The 19,200-nt window shown below is 40.8% G+C and overlaps 1 protein-coding gene across 1 annotated transcript in view; it reads left to right on the top strand.

The window, feature by feature from the left end:
- LOC127570812 (WD repeat-containing protein 48) overlaps positions 1 to 19,200 on the top strand; it is a 68,620-nt gene that overhangs the window by 28,878 nt on the left and 20,542 nt on the right. Inside the window, exons 11-13 of the mRNA XM_052016661.1 lie at positions 4,671 to 4,768; positions 6,541 to 6,648; positions 10,713 to 10,809. Coding sequence (XP_051872621.1) covers positions 4,671 to 4,768; positions 6,541 to 6,648; positions 10,713 to 10,809 — 303 coding nt within the window. The remainder of the gene's footprint in view (positions 1 to 4,670; positions 4,769 to 6,540; positions 6,649 to 10,712; positions 10,810 to 19,200) is intronic.

Here is a 19,200-nt window from a genome sequence, read left to right as displayed (position 1 = left end):
GTACCATTTGCTGCCTTAATCGCCTGCTTCACCCGCACACCTACTTTCAGCGACTGGTTCACAGGGACACCCAAGTCTCAATTCACCTCCCTACTTTCCTATCTATTGCTAGTCAGATAATTATCTGCCTTCCTATTGATGCCACTAAAGTGGACAACCTCACATTTACCTTCATTAAACTGCTTTTGCCATGTATCCACCCACTTCCTCACCTGTTCAAATCAACCTGGAGCTTCTCTGCATCCTCCTCGGGGCTGGTCCTCCCGCCCAGCTATGTGTCATCAGCAAACTAGGAGGTATTATATTTAATTCCCTCATCCTGAATGGCTGGAGTCCTAGCACTGATCCCTATGGCACCCCACTAGTCAATGCCTGCCAATCAGAAGAGGACCTATTCCTATTGTGTGTTTCCTGTCAGCCAACCAGTTCTCTACCCATGTCAGCACTTTACCCCTAATTTCCTGTGCTTTAATTTGGCATGGTAATCTCTTATGTGAAACCCTATCAAAAGCTTTTAGAAAAGTCCAAATGCACTACATCCACTAGTTCTCCCTCATCTGTTCTAATTAAACCCTCAAAGTTCCAGTAGATTTAACAAGTAGGATCTCCCTTTCATGAATCCATGTTGACGTAATCTAATCCTGTCACTCTTCTCCAAGTGCTCTGCTGTTATATCTTTTATAATGGACTCTCACATTTTCTCCAACACCATCGTTAGGGTAAACTACATATCTTGAGAAAGCTAATGCTTGCAATGAAACTTCTCCAACATAGTTGTTTAATTGGTACTAAGTATTACACAATCTTGATGACGATAGAAACATTGTCCTTAAGAACTTAACTTGAATTCAACTTATTTGGTTTCGTGGGATTTCACTTTATCAAACATCCTCAGATAAATATCAACAGATAAACATCCTCATACTTCCTCCAGATCAATGGAAAAAAAAACATTTCTATTGTTAATTAGAATCCATTAATATGTGTATAATTAGGGTGTAAGTTTTTGTTTAAGGAGATTTGAAGAAAGGTAATCTGACCGTCAGATAAAATTTTTTAAATGGAGCAGTCAGTTTGAGGATGTCTGCACCACAGTCAAATCTCCGATCAGCATGGCACCATAAGGACTCCCTGCACTCTGAGCCAAGTCTCTCTGAACTGCGTGATGTTCTCTGTGATGGTGTTGGCAAAACGACTGGCTTGAATTGTATCCTGACAAGCCTTGGGCTGCCCCCAGAGGCTGGCTCTGGCTTGTGAATTGCTGGCCTTCAGCAGCTGCCCGAAACAAACTGAGTACCAGTTTGGCCAGTAAAGCCTTGAGCCTTCCGCTTCTGTGGACTCAAGGCCCTGCAGCAGCTTGAGCGCCATGTAATACACGCTGGCCTCAACTTGCTGCTCTTTGAACTGGAACACACACAGTTTACCTCTGCCACCCTGTCCAACTTTCCCCAGCTTTCATTCTGATGAAGAAAATATCTACAAAAGTTTGGATATTTTAATAGTTAAATTCAGTGTCTTCAATAAAAGAAGTTTTGTTGAACTCTAAAATGCAGGCTTTCTCTCAGATTTTCTTTTGCTTCCTTGGTGAAGAAGCAGCCTTCTTCATACACAGAAATAGTCTTCTGTAAACCAAACCATTCATCCTCATGGGTGTCAGGGGAGGATTCTATGCCAGGGGTGTACTCGGCTCTGGAACGTGTGTGCCCACCATCCTCTGCTGTAAAATCAAGACTGGAATTCAGGCTAACTAGTTGTTACATTTATGTGCTAGTTTGATGTAACACAGAGGCAGAGATACTGCAAGATATTAATGATGTATATATTGCCCTCCAGCTGAAAGGCAACTGGTATCTTGGCCAGTGAAATTAATGCCTTTTGTTTCATTGTTTAGCATTAACTATCTGTGAAACTTATTTTCTGATGTTCAGCCACGAGAAATGCCAAATGTGACTTGAGCCCTGCCATTTGAATACTGCCCTGACAGCATTTCCCAAACTCAATACTCTCTGCCAGTTAAAGCTGGCAGGAAACAGTACCACCTGCTATTTCCTCTGAAACTGCAGGAGCCTATTTGGCCCCTTCTGGCTGCTTCACCTTCAGTAAGATCATGGTTGATCTTTTACCTCAGCCTTTCATTCCTCCACCAGCTCCATATCCCTTAATCCTCTTAATATCTAAAAATCCAGTGATCTCTGTCTTAATGTATTCGGCAACTGTGCTTCCGCAGGTCCCTCTGGTAAAGAATTCCAAAGATTTTCTAGGTAAAGAAATTTCTTCCCATCTTATTCCTGCAGGACTAACCCCTTTTTTTTAAACTAAGCAGATTCTAGACACCCCAGTCAGGGAAACCATCATCCTTGCACTTACCAAGCATCCTAAGAATTTTGAATATTTCAATTGAAATTGCATCTCTCTTTCTAAACTCTGGAGAGTGTCAGCACTGTCTGTTTGAACTCTCCTTGTATAACAAACTCTCCATCCCTCTATAGCACTTATATCCATTCTTTGGTGGGGAGACCGGATGTATAAGGTATCCCAAATGGGGTCTCGGTGACACCTTTTGTAATTGGAGCAAAACATCTCTCCTCCTTATGTACTTAAATTTTCCCACAGTGAAGGGTAACAATCTGCGTGCCTTTCTAATTGCTTGCTGTGCCTGCATATTAACTTTCAGTGATTTGTCTACAGAGATGCCTAGGTCCTTCTGAATATCAGTCTCTCGTCATTTAAAAAAAAATCTGCCATATCCTCACCCATTCAGTTAATTTATTTATAACTCCTTGAAGCCTCTCTGCATTCTTACAGCCCACTGTGCCGTGCCATGCCACCCAGTTTAGATTCATCAATGAACTTGGATACATTACAATTAATCCCCTCAACCATATTATTGACATAGATTGTGAACAGCTGGGGTCCCAGAACTGATCCCTGTGATACCCCACTGCTCACAACCTCCCAGCTTAAAACTGATGTTATACCTGCTCTGTTTTCTGCTCATTAACCAATCCTCAGTGCATGCCAATATATTACCTCCAACCCCATGAAATTGAACTTTAATATCTTACTGTGTGGCATCTTTGAACTTCTGAAAGTCCAAATACATTGCATCAACTGATTCAGTCTCATCTATTCTAAAATTGAATTTTTAGTACTGTAACTAACCAGATTTAAACTGAGTATCTCTCCTTGTTGCCTGCAGTCTGTGCTAATACACCATGTACAATGCCAAAAAAAAGCACCTGTTTGAAAGAAAGGGTGGTTACTGGGATACTGGTGGATGTGACTATTTTCTGTAATATTTAGGTTTTCAATTAACTTGTATTTGAAGATTAGATTTCTAGTCCAATGCTTGGTCAGGGTTTGCTGCCTTGGAAAATTAAACCAGTGATAAAAAGGATGTGGAAACAGTCTAAACACTGTTCCTGAAAAATGTCCACATCCTGTAAATCAATTTTCCTGAAATTTGTCCTTGCACATGCAAATCAGCAAGTATAAATGACAAGGGGAAATGGATGCAGTTACCAGCATGGGAGGATACGTAGCAGTTACGCAGTCAGATTCATTGAAGTCAACAGAACCAAATGTAGAAGAAGGGGCTGGCAAGTGATGGGTGGAACCAGATGAGGAGGAGATGATAGGTAGATGGATCTAAGAGGTGTTAGGGTAAAGTTGGGAGACGATGGCCCTGGTAGGTGATTGGTAGAGACGGAAGGAGAGAGGGAGAAAGGGGCAGATGGAGCCGGGGAGGGGAGGCAAGAGGTTGGATGCTGATAAATGGAGACGCAGGAGGCTGCAGATGCTGCAGGGTCTCAACCTGAAAAGTCAACCATCTCTTTGCCTTCACTGATGCTTCCTGAGCTGCTGAGTTCCTCCAGCAGTTTGCTTGTTTCTCCAGATTACAGCATCTGCAGTCTCTTGTGTCTCAGATGTGTGGAAAGATCAGAGCAGCTGCTGACTAATGCTCTTACAAATGCTTAACATAAGTGACCAATGATGAATTCTGTTGGGATTGTGCTAGTGAGAATGCAGATGAGATTCACCAGGATGTTGCCTGGATTGGAGGAGTTCAGTTATGGGGAGATTGGATATGTTGGGCTTGTTTTCCCTGGAACAAAAGAGGCTGAGAAGTGATCTGATAGAAGTATGTAAGATTATGAAAAGCATCGATAGGATAGATGGTCAAAAACATTTACTCATTGTTGTATCAAAAACAAGAGGGCATAGGTGAGAGGAAGGAATTTTAAAGGTGATCTGAGGGGCAAGTGTTTTACACAGTGGTTGCTATCTGGAATGCACTGCCAGAGGAGGTGGTGGGATCAGATACAGCTACTATGTTTAAGAGGCAATTAGACAGCCAGTTAAGTAGACAAGGCGTAGAACGATACAATCTTAACGCAGGCAAATAAGATCAGTGCAGATGGGCAAAAACGTCAGCAGAAACATGGTGGGCCGAAGGGCCTGGTTTTGTGCTATATCACTCTGACTCGGTGAAATGCTCTCTCAAAGACTTTGTACAGATACTCATGGAAGGGTTCCTTTGACATGTAAATACCGGTGTGGACCTATTGGATTAATTGGCCTGTTCCTGTACCAGTGGTACTCGGTGGTCTCTACCACATGCATTTTTTTTAACTGGCATTATATTTACAATTTTCTCTCCCTGTCTCTAGGGGGTGCCAGCATCATCCAGTGCCATATACTGAATGATAAGAGACACATCGTAACCAAAGATACCAACAACATTGTGGCATTCTGGGATGTACTGAAGGTAAATGCACATACACGTCTGCTGCTTGAGATCTATTGTCCTAACCGCAGGAACTGGTTACAATTAAACCTTCCCTCCTGCCCTTCACTATCAAATGTAATGGGTGCTGCTTATTATGGATTGACCTATATAACCTGATTTGTCGGGGTTTACCTAATCTTTATTACAACAACATGAGAACGGTTCCACTTGGAAGTGGGCATTAAGGTTGGACACTACAGACCGCCTCTTGCAGTACCGTGGATTTGTCTCTGGTTGTGTCTTTATTTTTTTTTTGCACTAAGGTCTTGTTTTTGCAGTCTTTTTTTCTGTCTTCACTGTCTTGTATAATTTGTGTAATTTTTATTCTGTGTGTTTGCCTTGAATAACTTTTTAATGACTGTCTGCTGGCAGGTTTGCAAAGAACTACTGGTTAACGTAAGAGCCCATGGTAGCATGTAGCGATCTTCTACCTCTGCAGCCTGCCATAGAGGTCAGGAGTATACATGCATCTGATCTCTCGCCCTGCTCTGGACTCCCCTCTGAATTTTGTAAGATGCTGAGCCAAGGAGCCAGATACAATTCATATCTTGCCCCTCGTTCTTACCCACACTAAGGGTGGCCCCATTCATTTGAATTGAGCTGCTGACCTTTATTTAAAAGTTGAGGTTTGTTTACAATTTTGGTATTATAGTTTTAATTAATAGCTCTTTAATTTGTTTTTAAATTTATCATTTTTAAATTTTACTTTTTTTTTCAAATGTCTCTTGCATTTTGAAAGAATGAAATAGCTTTCTAACAGCATGATCTGTCAGGAGGCCAGGGTGGTCTGCGGTGGGACTTAACTTATCACTGCCAGTCTAGTTGCTGTGCACAGCCCACTGTGCCCTGTGTGTATGCCAGGGCAGTGATACCTTCTGTGCATTAGGAACTACGTGACTGCAAAAATTTAGTTCAGCCACAAAACCAGTGTGATCTAGCCGAATGAATTTGATTTGGGTCAAAACTGTTTGATTTACTAAACCTTGTTAAAAAATATATCTACTACAGAGAGCTTGTGAACAACAAAGAATTGTTATTTAATATATTAAAGGAGGGTACTGAGAGAGCTGTACTGAATGTAAATAGAACCTTTTTGTGAAATCACTCAACTTTTGAGGAAAGCTTTTGACTCCCTCACACTTTCTGCAATCCAAACGTTGAGCTGGTTGAAACCAAGTGATAAGACTGCTTTTGCAAATTTAACAGAGGTACTCTGGTCTCGGGAACCCAGGTTCATGTATTTTTAAGCAATAAACAGGAACTCAGCAGGTTGAGCACCATCTGTGGGAAGAAAGGAGTTGTTGTTGTTGTTGTTTCAAATTGAAACCCTGCATTGGGACTGCAGTCTCGAGTGTCTCCAACTCAACCCGTTGAGTTCGTCCATCAGATTGTTTGATGCTCTAGATTCCAGCATCTGCAGTCTCTTGTGTCTTCATGTATGTTTAACCCTAATTCAAGAGATCTTTCAAATTGGCGAGGGTAGGGTGGTCCATTGTTTCCATGGACTTTAGCAAGGCCTTTGACATGTTCCTGCATGTTTGGCTGGTCTAGAAGGTTAGAACACATGGGATCCAGGGTGAATTAGCCAATTGGATACAAAATTAGTTTGGTGGTGGGAGGCAGAGAGTGGTAGTGGAGGGTTGCTTTTGAGACTGGGGGGTCTGTGACCAGGGCCTGTTTCTGTGTTGTATAATTCTATGCATCTATGAATCGATACTGCAAGCTTTAATGGTTCATGCACTCCCTGACAGGCTTGCAAGGTGGAAGACCTTGGAAAAGTAGAATTTGAAGAAGAAATCAAGAAAAGGTTTAAAATGGTTTATGTGCCAAACTGGTTCTCAGTGGACTTAAAAACAGGGGTAAGTTCTGATTTTTTTTTGTCGCTGTGACTGAATCCCACTTTTCTTTGTATGGTGATTTGCCACCAGCAAGGTCACGCAAGTTGCCCCTGTGAAAGTGAAGGACTTTCTCATTGGACTGCTGCAATCACGATGGTGTTGGGAGAGGTGCCCAGGATTCTGATCCAGTGGTTGTGAAGGAATGAATGTGTTCAAGGTAGTATAGAAAAATGTTGAAGAGAATTTTGGAGAAGAAATGCAAATCAAATTTTGCATTTTATGTGTAATGCTATGAAATAATTTAGAAATAATTTTAGAAAATAAGTAGCTCAGATTAATGTATTGAGTATACTGTTGTCAAAATTAATATTAAGATGGAGGGTACATTTTCTTAGTAGAGTTGTTTGATATTCTGCATTGTCTTCAATGCTGAGATATTCTGTGACGTTAAGGGTACTATCATACACTGTTCAAGTAGCTGCTCCCACTCTGCTTTTGCTGGGTCTTGTCTTATAGAGTCATGGTCACTCTCTCCAAAATGCTGTCCCACTGACACTCCAGCCACTTTCCCAGCTGCATTTCCTAATATTAGATCTAGTACCGCCCATTCTCTAGTCGGAATGCCAATGTACTGGCTCAAAAAGCTTCTACCCCAAGTCAATATTGGGAAATTAAAATCCTCTAGTACTGTAACTCTACTGCTCTTACATTTCTCTGTGATTTGTGTACATATCTGCTCCTCTATCTGACTATTAGGAGTCCTGTAGTATACAGTACCTCAAGAAAAGTGATTGCCTCCTTTTTGTTCTACTCATTTGAAGAACCTTCGAGGATATCTTCCTTCATCACTGCAGTAATAGACTCCTTAATTAATATTGTAATGCCTCCTCCTCTTTTACATTCCCCCTCTCCGTCACACCTGATGATTCTGTACCCTTTAATACTTCAGTGCATTATTTCTAATATTGGGTGGGGCTGCTCCCTGAATTTTTCTTGGAACTGTTGTACTTTGAAGATTATATCCACTGTGCCTCTGGATGGACAGAATCCACACAGTGAGCTGGGGAGCAGCTATTTTGCCACTGGGAGTGGGCAGTTGAGGAGGGCTCTGGTGATGACTTCCGTATGGCAGAAAGCAGGGAGACCCCTCCATACCACAGTCAGGCTCATTTTCTTTCTTGAAGATAGCCTCCTAGAATATCCTCCTCTTCCAAGATGTGTGCAATGAGGATGTGGCTTTGTGACTGACAGTGGTCAGTATTGAATGTTAAGATTTAAGTGGGAATACTATCTGCTCCTGAGGTCATGTTAGTTTTGAATTGGGATACGGCTTTCTTGAATTGTTGGTCAAGATTGGTGGCAAAGCTTTCCCGGATTGGCTGCTGTCAAGTGTGCTCGCGTCAAGCATAAAGTCTGGTTGGAGTGTTTTTGGAGTGTTTTTTCTGGTGGGCATTGACTGCCTCTCCATCCATTTCTTGGGTAGCACCTCTTGGTAAAGGCAAACATCCATGATGGAATTCACCACCACCTTCAATGTGCCAGCATAGACTTTAGCCGATTGCGGAACTGGGAATTTGAAGATCAAAACTTCAGTATTCGGGATGGTTTTGAGAATCTCAAGATCATATATCAGGAGCACAAAGAAGGTCTGTGTGAGCAGCAAAAGGATTGGACAAACTCTCAATTTAGCCATTTGTCCCATCAGCCACCACCTGCCCTGTCTGTGTAGGAGTCTACAGTTCCCAGATCAACCCCATTAGCCATCTCAGAACCCGCTAAACCAAAGTGACTCTACTTGATCCTGAGGGTCTGCCCAAGATTTGTTTCTAATGTATCTATATCCTATATCAAATAGCTGACTGCCCCACTATACCTCTCCACATTTAAAAAAAATACCAGGTGTCATTTGTTTTATTTTCCCTCTTTGTGATCTTAGTGATGAAATATGCTATCTGCTTGGAAACTAGTTCATTAATTTGCCGTGGTTGAGTTGCAGAGAGGTAGGAAGGTTATGTGCAATATATTTCTGCTCTGGGCCATTCTGTCTTCTCAGTCAACTCTATAGTGGAACTACAGATCTGCTGTAAAGGTTTTTGTAAATGGGGGGAGGGGATACACAGAAGAAGGAAGAACATTATAGTAGTTTCAGTGTTTCATTAGTAGAGGAATTTTTTTCCTTTAAATGTTCTTGACTTAAGGAACCAAATAATTGTAAGAATGAAATGTCTTGGACTGATGTCGTCTACTGTTCCTGACGGCCGTAATTTTATCCCTCAAGCTGTTCATATTAAGGTAAATCCTGTAGGTGTTTTATTTTAAACAAAGGAAGCAAGAATGGCGTCTTTAAGGTTGTCTGCTTGAAAAGGGCAGCAGTAGCAGCTCATTTAGTTTGTAACTGAAACCAAGAACATTTCTCATTAAATTCACTTGGGCAAAACATTGGCTTTATTTTTTCAGTTGAAGCTTTTCCTGCCTGTCCCTTTGTGCCACTGTTGAGCTTCATAATTCTGATATAAACTCCTGTTGCTAATCCTCAATTTAATCTTTAATCTTCTGTCACCTTTTATCAGCTTTTTTGTTTTTTGTTAATATTTTTTCTACTTTTCCTGGACAGTTTATTAGTTTTACTTTCTGAAGAACATAATTGCTCTTGCAAGCTTTTTCTATACAATTATATTGAATGAAAGGACTTCTGAGTATGTCTGAAGCCCTGTCTTCTAAAATGTGATTTCCTTCTAAAAAGATCTGTCTGGTTAGAAGCCTACACATTCCTGGATTGTAGTGGTCCAAGAACTCTCTAAGTAAGTTTGTAGATAACTGATTTCCCTGGTGGCTAATTGTTCACTGTAAAGTCAGCTGTACATTTTACTTCAGTAGATTTTGTAGCAGTGACATTGTGAGGCAAATATTTGATTAGAAAATCTAAGAAACTATTGACTTGAGAGTAATTATATAATTAACTCTATCCACTATGTTACAGAGCACAGAAATATGAAAAAGCATCGTTGGAAGCAGATTCAGATTTGCAATTTTTCATGCAAGTGCTGTTTATAGCTTTATTGAATATCTTTTGAAAGAGATATCTTTCTCGGTGATTCCTTTCATGTCTTTGTTCTTGATTTTGATCTTGTCTATAGAGGCCCTATCTCCATCCCTATCACCTAGCATTGATTTTAACCTCTTGGTAATATCTTGTCACTGGTGTCAAAATCCAGTGTCTTTCTGTCATCCAAAGTTTTGATAACTTATTTAGTTCTTTAAGAATTTCTTAAACTTTATACTAATTCAGTGTTAAACTTTTGTTCTTAGCTCTTCTGCCACTCCCTCAGTCAGGCACAGTCCCAATCAGTGTCTACAAAGAAGTATTTTCACCCCAACCTATCAATTTATTCACATCAACCCAACCACAGATCAGCCTTTAACTACTTTAATTTCATCATTCATGGGATCAGGTTGTTGCCAACATTTATTGCCCGTACCTTATTACCCCTGAACTGAGGAGGCATTTACGAGTCAACCTTGGAGTTAACCATAGCTTGCATATTGCACCCAATTCACCGTTAAGTTCCAAGAAAATTGAAACTATACTTTTTATTGCAACGAGCTGACTACTTGCAATATCTGCCATCTTCTAATCCTTGAGAATAAAACTCGAGCAGATTAGGAGGGTCACTGGGTTTCTAAAGAGCAAGTTGCAACGTGTTCCTAGCAACTCGATGATTTGTTTTAAATTTGCATGGGAACTGCAATTGCTTACTTTTGGTCACTGTTTCTGTTGGGGCTGTGTTCAGTGTGCATATTGTTATCCAGCATTTTCCAAGTCCTTGGGTTGTGATAAAGTTCGCGTTACAAGATTATCATGGCGTCATTGCTTTTAAGTTTATTGAGAAGTATGGTGCAATGGATTACTGAGAAATCCTATAAACAGAGAACATTATTAAGAAAAATGCCTAGACAGGAGATAACGAGCTAGATTAAAGTTTTGTTATCAATGCTGCTGTGATAAGATGCAAAGCTGTAGATTTTTCCATCTGCCTAATTAGTGGTGTCTAAATTTGTGTTTGTGTTCTGTTTCTTTCTGGTAGATGTTGACAATTACTTTAGACGAGAGTGACTGCTTTGCTGCCTGGGTGTCAGCAAAGGATGCTGGATTTAGCAGTCCAGATGGATCCGACCCAAAGCGTAAGTAGCTAATGGCTGGGCTAAACTTGGGATATTCTATGGTAACACTTTATCTACATTCTTTGACAGAAAGGATAAGTGTTGGCTCTGGGTTACTTGGAGTGGTAAGCCAATCTGTAGCATGATATAACATTACGAGAGTACAAGTGTAACTTTAGTACTGCGGTATTCATCCCAACAGTGCTGCTTTGTGCAAAATGGAAGATGTTCCTATGATTCTTAATTCTTTAAATAAAAGACCATTTGGTCCAAACAGTTCATGTCATTAGTCCTGAATATTGATTCAGCCCAGTTGCTGATTTACATTAGCGTTAGATTCAGTATCCTGATCTGCACTATCTCCCTATGATTACATTATCCTCGTTTTATTGTTGAAATCCTAAGATACGTGCTAGCTAGTAATAGGGAGAAAGTCAGCAAATGTGAGGTATTGAAATAAGATCAGAAAATACTGAACTTAAACGAAATGACTGGATGAAATGCAAGAAAAGCCACATGTTGCATGATACATTGAACACTGGCCTTGGTGTAAGTCTATCACTAGTTGCCCTTGTAAAGGTTGAATAAATGAGCCTTTTTCTCATCCATGGCACCACAGGAAAATTATGGGTTTTTATCCACATCTCCTTTCCTTCTTATTGTTACCCGCTTGTCAAATCGTAATCCCAACCAGCCTGTTCTGAGGGCATGTTTGCCGCCACAGGAGAGGCAGTCCGAAGGCAAGAGGTGCCACACCTGGTGGGAGGAACCAGGTTCAGGGTGGAACAGGAGGATGTCAACAGTAATCAGTGGAGAAAGAAGTGGAGAGAATGAGTATTCTTAAGTTGTTGATGTTTCCTTCTGCTTTAATTGGTGATTTTATTGAAATGAAATGTTGACAACAGAAACCTTTAGAATTATAGTGTATGTTTTGTAGACAAGTTGCCATATGTCAGCGGTTGACTTCTGGCAATGTGTCTGGGCTAAACTCATTCAAAGACTAGATTTATTTGTTTTAAAACATTTCCAAATAAATCAACCTGCTCTGGCAGCCCACTAAAGGATTCCTGCTGCTACATTTCATCCAACATTTTCTCGCAGTTTTTTCACAGGAGTTTTTTTTTGTGAAAGCATATGCTGAAGTCATCATGTCAACCTTTACAGGGAGTCAAGTCATTGCAAAATGGCAAGAGCTAATGTGCGAGATGCAATAGAGAAACAGGAGCTGATTCCACTGTTGTGACAGCTCTTTTATTAGCTGATTTCAAAAGGAAAAATATTTCTTTTATGTGGAAGAAAAAAATGTTTAAATGTCATTGCACTAAAGAAAAGTGTTAAAGGCAGACTGAAATATTATATTTTTCTTTCTTGCAAAGTGTATAATTGTAATGTTCAAAAGATGTTTTGGCAATTTTCTTTTATGTGCAAGTAGTCCTTTATGACCTGTTCAGCAGCTTATTTAAAATCTGGAATTCTGCCAGTCTCCTGCTTAATGTGAACTCCAAATTTCTGTGGTGCCAGTTGCTTCATTTGCTTCTGGTTATTAAGTGATAACTGCTCCATTCCTACCCAATTATCTAGACAGCAGTATTTTTCTTGATCTGTTCATCTTCATCTTTCATTTGTGAAATTATTTGCTTGTCATTCTTGGACATCGGAGTGCATTTTACTTAACCCAATATGCACCAATAGTGAGAAAGGAACAGGGCTACAAAGAACATAGTTTAATCTCAATTGTCAGGAAGTTCCTGTTGGGTCTAAGCAAGTTGTAGAATAGGAGCCAATCAGAGAGAGCATGAACTTGTGAATGATGTGCTGTGTCTCAGTCCAGCTGAAAAGCTTTTATACTTATTACAGAAGGAGGCTATGCGACATATCAGGTCCACACCATCTCAGGAGGGCAAATCAATTAGTCGTATTACCCATATCCTTTCACCTTATTGTCCCTCACAAGTGACCATCAATTGCCCTTTGATTCCTTTTGCCATTAATCTACACTAAGGGTTTGTTTTGAGGAGTTTATCAACCTGCAGAATAGAGGAGTGTATAGTTCTGTTATCAACCTGGACTTCCATGAAGTTATTTGACAAGGTTTTACTCAGATTATTAGCAGCATTTAGAATATATTGAACTGGAGGTATTCCCATTCATGGTCCTGCAACATTCACTCACAGTCAACTTCCCTTTGATTCTTTCTTTTGCCACTTGCCTAAAATCAGTGACCGATATCCACTTCATGAGCACAAACCTGTTATTCAAATGGAAGGGTTTGCAGGGGACACCCAATGCAGAGAGCTAATAACTGAATGCTGATCCCTTGTTAGAGGTCCCTGGCTTCAAAACGATGGACAACCTCAACAGAATCTACATAGGCCAGGGACTTTGAGGCCACCTACTCCACAAAAGGGGGAAGCTGGATGATCCAAAGTGCAGTTATAACCATGAGTCCAACAATGGAACACATCACATCCACCTGCCCGTTGAGATCTGTTAAGTGAGGCAACTCATTTCTCCACTTGGCAAACCCAAGAGGCCATTGGACTGAATATTCAAGTGTGAAGCTATTTATGTCATATGAAAGGGAAGAGATCAAATATTACAGATGGTGCAAAGGCAGAAGCTACATCAAGTTGTGTAGAAGTTGGTGGACAAAGCCATGCCAGATAGATTTCTCTGAGGTCTGTCACTCTGTGTTTGAGAAAGACGAATTGGAATATTTTCTTATGAAGACAAAGAGTGGATTGGAAAGTTGTGATGATTTCATCTGGGAAATTTAATTGTTTAATTTAGTTTTGCTGTTAATTTCCTTTAACCTTTCTTTATCACTTGAAATGAAAATTAGTAGCCTGCCTGTGTTGCAGTTAACTTGGTATCCAGTTAGAACTGGTTAACTGTAGTTACTCAAGCTACTTGGGGCTATAAATCTGAGTTTTGCTGAAACACAGTGAGTAGTGCCCACTGAGTCAGTATCTACAGAATGTAGACTCTGGTGTGCAAGGGACAAGGATGGCGATGGAAACCATAAGACATAAGAGCAGAATTGGGCTATTCCGCCCTTCGAGTCTGCTGCACCATTCGATCATGGCTGATTTATTTTTCCCTCTCAACCCCATTCTCCTGCCTTCTCCCCATAACCTTTGACATCCTTACTAATCAAGAACCAATTAATCTCTGCCTTAAATATACCCAATGACTTGGCCTCCACAGCCATCTGTGGCAATGAATTCCATGGATTCACCACCCTCTGGCTAAAGAAGTTCCTCTTTTTCGCCATTCTAAAGGGATATCCTTCTATTCTGAGGGTACTCTCTGGTCCTAGACTCTGCCACTACTGGAAGCATCCTCTTCACATCCACTCTATCCAGACCTTTCAATATTCGGGAGGTTTCAATGAGATCCCTCTCATCCTTCTAAACTCACAAGTATAGGCCCAGAGACATCAAACACTCCTCATATGTTAACCCTTTCATTCCTGGGATCATCCTCATAAACCTCCTCTGGACCGTCTCCATTGCCAGCACGTTCTTGGATATGTGGCCCAAAACTGCTCTCAGTACTCCAAATGTGGTCTGAAACAATTGAGATCCATGGTACTGCAGCTGGAGTAACTTCAGCCAGAGTTGATGAACTGGAGACAGATTTGGGCACTTTAATCTATGCTGGAAGGGTGAAGTTTACCTGGGCACTCTTCCAAGAAACAGTCACAGATAAACCTCTGCAGACTTGGTCAGTCAGGAAGAATACAGGGTGTGACTGCCAGTGAGCCAGATGTAGGGATCCTCTAGGTAATTGGTTTATTATTGTCACATGTACCGAGGTACAGTGGAAAAACTTGCATGCCATCTATACAGATGATTTCACCACATCCGTACATCGCAGTAGTACAAGGGAGAAGCCATAACAGAATGCAGTATACAGTTACAAAGAAGTACAGGCAGATAATAAGGTGCAAGGCCAGGATGAGGTAGATTGTGAGGTCAAAGTGTTGAAAGGGTCTCAAGTTTGTACTTGTCCAATGGGTACAAAGTACTTGCAGCCTATGTAGACCATAAGACAAAGGATCAGAAGTTGACCATTCGGCCCATCTATACTGCTCCACCCTTCTATCATGAGCTGATCCATTCTCCCATTTAGCCCCACTCCCCCGCTGTCTCACCATAACTGATGCCCTGGCTACTCAGATACCTAGCAATCTCTGCCTTAAGTACACCCAATGACTTTGCCTCCACAACCGCCCGGGGCAACAAATTCCACAGATTCACCACTCTCTGACAAAAGAAATTTCTCCTCATCTCTGCAGACGAGCAGAGACTGCAGGAGGTTGCATAAACTGACCATGGCACCAGGGTATAGAAGGCCATTCAAGTCAGGGCAGAGACCAGGGATGCAATAGTGATAGGGAACAGTTAATGATCTCTCCAAATATGCCTGTGTTGTGAAGGCTGTGTTGTCTGTCCAGCAGCAGAATTAAAACATCATCTCACGGCTGGAGAGAAACTTGTGAGTGAGATGAGAAAGGTACAGTTTTCATGTTCCACATGGAATCAATGACATAAGTAGGGCTGAGGTGGAGATTCTGATAAAGACGCATGACCAGATACAGATCAAGTTTTAAAAAGCAGAACCACAAGATAATCTCTAGATTGTGTTAGTCACATGCAAATTGATCTGGAGTTAGTAAAATCAGAGTTGTAGGCGAAAAGGGTTTCAATTCGTGAGCTGCTTGCACCAGTACTGGGTGAAGACGGAACTGTTCCACTGAGACAGGCTTCACTTGAATGGAATTAGTACCAGTCTCCTAGCAAATGGAAAAAACTATGGCCATCAAAAAGCATTAAACAAAATTGGGTTGTAGAGAGAAGATGGGGAAGAAAAGAAGGGTTAGTTGAGAGGAAATTAAGGAAGTTAAAGAAAAAGGGCAAGGCGTGGTAATAAAATGGATAATGATAACTTGTGAGTCAAGAAGAAATAGTGCATGCAAACAAGATTATACCTCCAATTAGAATAGGGAAAAATGGTAAAAGGCAAAATTGAAGGATCTATCTGAATGCAGACAACATTCATAACAATATAGATGAGTTGAATGTAAACCAGTAATGATCTTGAACACCTTTCCTCCTCACCTTGTTAGGTACAAGGGGATGGTCCCAGCTTCTCTGGCCTAGCCCTGTAGGTAAAATCCCTCATCCTTGGAATCGGTCTAGTGAATATCTGTACCTCGATACTCCATTTCTGCACTTTGTACTTAGCTATTTGGGGATGTATATTCAATTCTATCTTATTTAATGAATACTGTGATGTTGTAAATTGAGCAGGCTCAATTGTTCATAACCCTTACCCTCTTCACTGGCATCAACCTGTGCAACTGACAGCCCAAAGAGAAACTAGTGGCTGCAGCTGAGCTCCCTGAGCATGAACTTGGCATGAGTGTGGGAATCTCTCAACATTTTTTAAAAAAAGGGTGTATGACACATTTAAAGCACTAACAAGGTTAGCAGTGTGTCACTTCAGACTGAGCTGGAGTTTGACTACACCCTGTGTCCAGATACCTGCTAGAAGTAGCCTAACAAACTTCTGGCTTCAATATTTTCAGACACGAGAGCAACCCCAATGTGTCATTTTTCCTTCGGTGCCATCTGAAGCCATTTCTCATTAACTGACATTTAATTCTAAATGGCCCGTTGCTGATGTGGAGAGAAACAAATCAGACTTGCATTCTGTTGAGTTTGAGTTCAGAAGTTCACTGACAATACCAGTCTGTTTGGAAAAATAATTGATGCTTCCAGAAGAATGCAAGAATTTCATTGTTTGACCTAGAAGTTAATTACTGAGAATATTGTTTTATTTTCTTGAGCTATATCTCCAGATAAGTTTTACAGAAAGTTTTCTCCTTTTTGCTTTCATGTGTTAGCAGTGTCTTGCAGAGAACTAATGAACTAGTCAAGGCAGAATTTGTAAACCTGCCAGACATATGGCAGAACTGGTGGGAATTCTTCTATTATTCCTTCTTGGATTGTAGGCGTTGCAGACAAGGCTGGCAATTATTGCCCATTCCCAGTCACACCGAGGAGGTGGTGATGGGCTGGCTCCTTGACCTGCTTTTCTTTATAGAAATTTGTCGCAACTGGGGATGGTTATGATGCGGATAATGAATGTCAGATACAGGCCAGAGTAGATAAGGGCAGCTCGATTCCTTGCTTTCTAATGTGAATGTTTGAGCGAAATTTTTTTTTTGTTGACAGTGGGGCAGATTCATGGTCACCTAGTTACCAATTTTTAAGTTGCTTTTAAACAAAATTCAAATTCCAAAGCTGCTTTGATGGGATTTGAGCCTGCTTGAATGGATTGTTAGTGCAGTAACATTTAATAAAAACAAAAATTGCTGAAAATACTTTCTGTCAGAAAGAGAAGTAGAGTTAATGCTCCAGGTCGACACCATTACATGAGAACTGAGGCTCCAACTCAGTTTCTCTCTCTGGCACGGTAGTGTAGTGGTTAGCGTAACGCTATTACAACGCCAGCAACCCGGGTTCAATTCTGGCTGCTGTCTGTGAGGAGTTTGTACGTTCTCCCTGTGTCTGCGTGGGTTTCCTCCAGGTGCTCCAGTTTCCTCCCACATCCCAAAGACATACAGGTTAGGAGTGTGGGCATGCTATGTTGGCACCAGAAGAGTGACAACACTTGCAGGCTGCCCCCAGAACACTCTACGCAAAAGATGTGTTTCGATGTACATGTGACTAATAAAAATATCTTATCTAGATGGTGCCTGGCCTATTTACAGCATTTTCTGATTTTGTTTAAAATTTCAGATTTGCAGTACCAGAATTGTTCTGCTTTTGTGACATAATCATTATATTTCAGTACCCGGCTCAATGTTTTCATTGTTAGGGCAGGCAAATTTCAAACAACTGAAGTTATTTATTCTTTGAAATTTTCCAACAAAAGCCCAGAGTGACTGTAACCTGGGAAAATTTTAAACATTTTGTTTTCTTAAATCAAATTTCAATACACTACACATCAGACACCAAGCTGGGAGAATTTTTCATACAATGAGTTTGCAATTTATATCGTATTACTGTAAGTAGTTATTGAAGCCAAATTATTAACAAGGGAATTAAAACATATTGAACGATATGAGAGGAGTATGGACATAGGATTAAGGTAAATCTTATCTGGAATGGGGCCAAATGAGCTGTTCAAGCATTGAAACTACATAATTCTGTGCCAATAGCATTGAAATATGTCTGTTCATTTTCATGGGGTGTTGCTTGAAGATAATACAAGGCTCTGCTGATTTCTCACCTAACAGCTGAAAAGAATTGTAAAGTACTGGTTAGGCCACATCTGGAGTGTAGAGTTCAATTAAGGAAAGGTGTGAAGGTCTTGGAGAGTGCAGAATGGTTCCCGGGAATGTGACAGTAAAGTATCTGCAGAAGTTGGGTTCTCCTCGCAGTAAGATAGGTGTAGAGGAGATCTGTGAGAACTCGGTACAAGGTCATGGTGAGTCTAGGTAGAATAACTTTTTTCTTTTCACAGATGGGTTCTAGGACACTGGGGAACAGATTCAAAGCAAATGACACAATGGGACAACTTTTTCTTTAATACAGAGTGGTTAGAATCTGCAGTCTTCTGTCTGTTAGGTTGCTGGCAGTAGAGGTGATTAGGGCTTTCGTAAGGAAATTGGATACCATAAGGGAAAAATAATTTGCCAGACTATAAAGAGAGAATGGGACTGAATGAGATTACTTCATACAGAACTGGAACGGAGTAGATAGGCTGAATGGCCTCATGAACTGGAGCAGTTTCGATTCTAGTTCATCAAAAACTTTCTTATGAATGCAGGCACAGCCTGGCCAAGCTGAAAAGCCAGTTTCTCTATTTTAAATTCAATGTGCTGTGGCACCACTGGATGTCTGGAGTTTGTTTTCAACGTGTCAACTCTTGAGGGAGCTGGACAATGTATTTCATCTTCACTTCTTTGTAAATTATGTCAAAGATTTAAAATGGTTCCAAGAGAAAAAGGTAATTGAATTGCAGCGGGCAGATATATTGCCTGTTGTTAAGATACGACGATCATGTTCTTATTGCTTAATGTTAGTAAATAGAGACTAATCATGCCAATTGTGTGTGACATCCAGGAATCACTGGGTGCATTTGGCATCCAGTGAATTTGGTCACTGGGAATTGATTGGAATGGAGGGATAGCAACTTTTAACTCTGTTAATTATCTTGGATGAACGAACAGTGGTGTACATCTATGTGTGCAGGTATCATTGGTTTTCAAAGGGCAGCACAGTGGCACAGCTAGTGGAGCTCCTCTCTCGCAGCTTCAGCGATGCAGTTTCAATTCTATTCTCTGGTGCTGGTTGTGTAGAGTTTGCACATTCCCTCTGTGACCACATGGGTTTCCTC

The sequence above is a fragment of the Pristis pectinata genome, chromosome 5 (genome assembly GCF_009764475.1).
Source record: "Pristis pectinata isolate sPriPec2 chromosome 5, sPriPec2.1.pri, whole genome shotgun sequence".
Lineage (NCBI taxonomy): Eukaryota > Metazoa > Chordata > Chondrichthyes > Rhinopristiformes > Pristidae > Pristis > Pristis pectinata.
This window is presented reverse-complemented; position numbering and strand designations above follow the sequence as displayed.